Source organism: Alligator sinensis, unplaced genomic scaffold, assembly GCF_000455745.1.
Source record: "Alligator sinensis unplaced genomic scaffold, ASM45574v1 scaffold551_1, whole genome shotgun sequence".
NCBI lineage: Eukaryota > Metazoa > Chordata > Crocodylia > Alligatoridae > Alligator > Alligator sinensis.
In genome coordinates, this window is record NW_005842526.1 from 860,435 (window position 1) to 861,009 (window position 575).

At 47.0% G+C, this 575-nt stretch overlaps 1 protein-coding gene across 1 annotated transcript in view; it reads right to left on the reverse strand.

The window, feature by feature from the left end:
- Window positions 1-487: 487 nt before the first annotated feature.
- LOC102377836 (keratin, type II cytoskeletal cochleal-like) overlaps window positions 488-575 on the reverse strand; it is a 5,883-nt gene continuing 5,795 nt past the window's right edge. Inside the window, exon 9 of the mRNA XM_025213376.1 lies at window positions 488-575. This exon is cut by the window's right edge and continues 193 nt beyond it. Within this exon, the coding sequence (XP_025069161.1) occupies window positions 488-575 (88 nt within the window).

Consider the following 575-nt stretch of genomic DNA (forward strand, 5'->3'; position numbering starts at 1 on the left):
GGTGGCTCGCTCTTCTCCATTAACAGTGCAGGGGTTGAGCCAGCGCACACAGTTGGGATGCCATGCATGGTAGAAATTGAAAAGCCAGAGATTTCACATTTGCAGTTGTTCCATGCCTGTTTGAGGAAAAGCTCTGAATAGTAAAGGGGGGGGATTTTCTTTCTTCACTAAGGATTTTTTTTTACGCCATCTCTGTTCACAAACGATTGGGTCAGTACGTACGATGTACTGACGATGTGTTCCCAAGTCAAAATGGCATTACAGTGCCGGGTTAACCGGGCCTACCTAACCCAGGGGGAAAAGGAAGATGTGAGAAAAGCAGCTTTGTGAAACTACAGCACAGGTAAGAGAACAGAGCAACAGCCTCAGAACAGCAGAGAGGAAAAATGCTCCTGGCAAATAGCAATGCAGAAAATCCCCTAAGGGTCGAGTACTGATTGGTGTTTCCCTCATTAGGCAGGGCAGTGAGGACTTTAGGTGCTTATGATCAGTATTTGGCTCTGTAGGAAGTGGTGGAGGATACAAATTTGACATTGGAGCTCCATCCACTTCCAGCACTGTATCCGTCAGCAGGA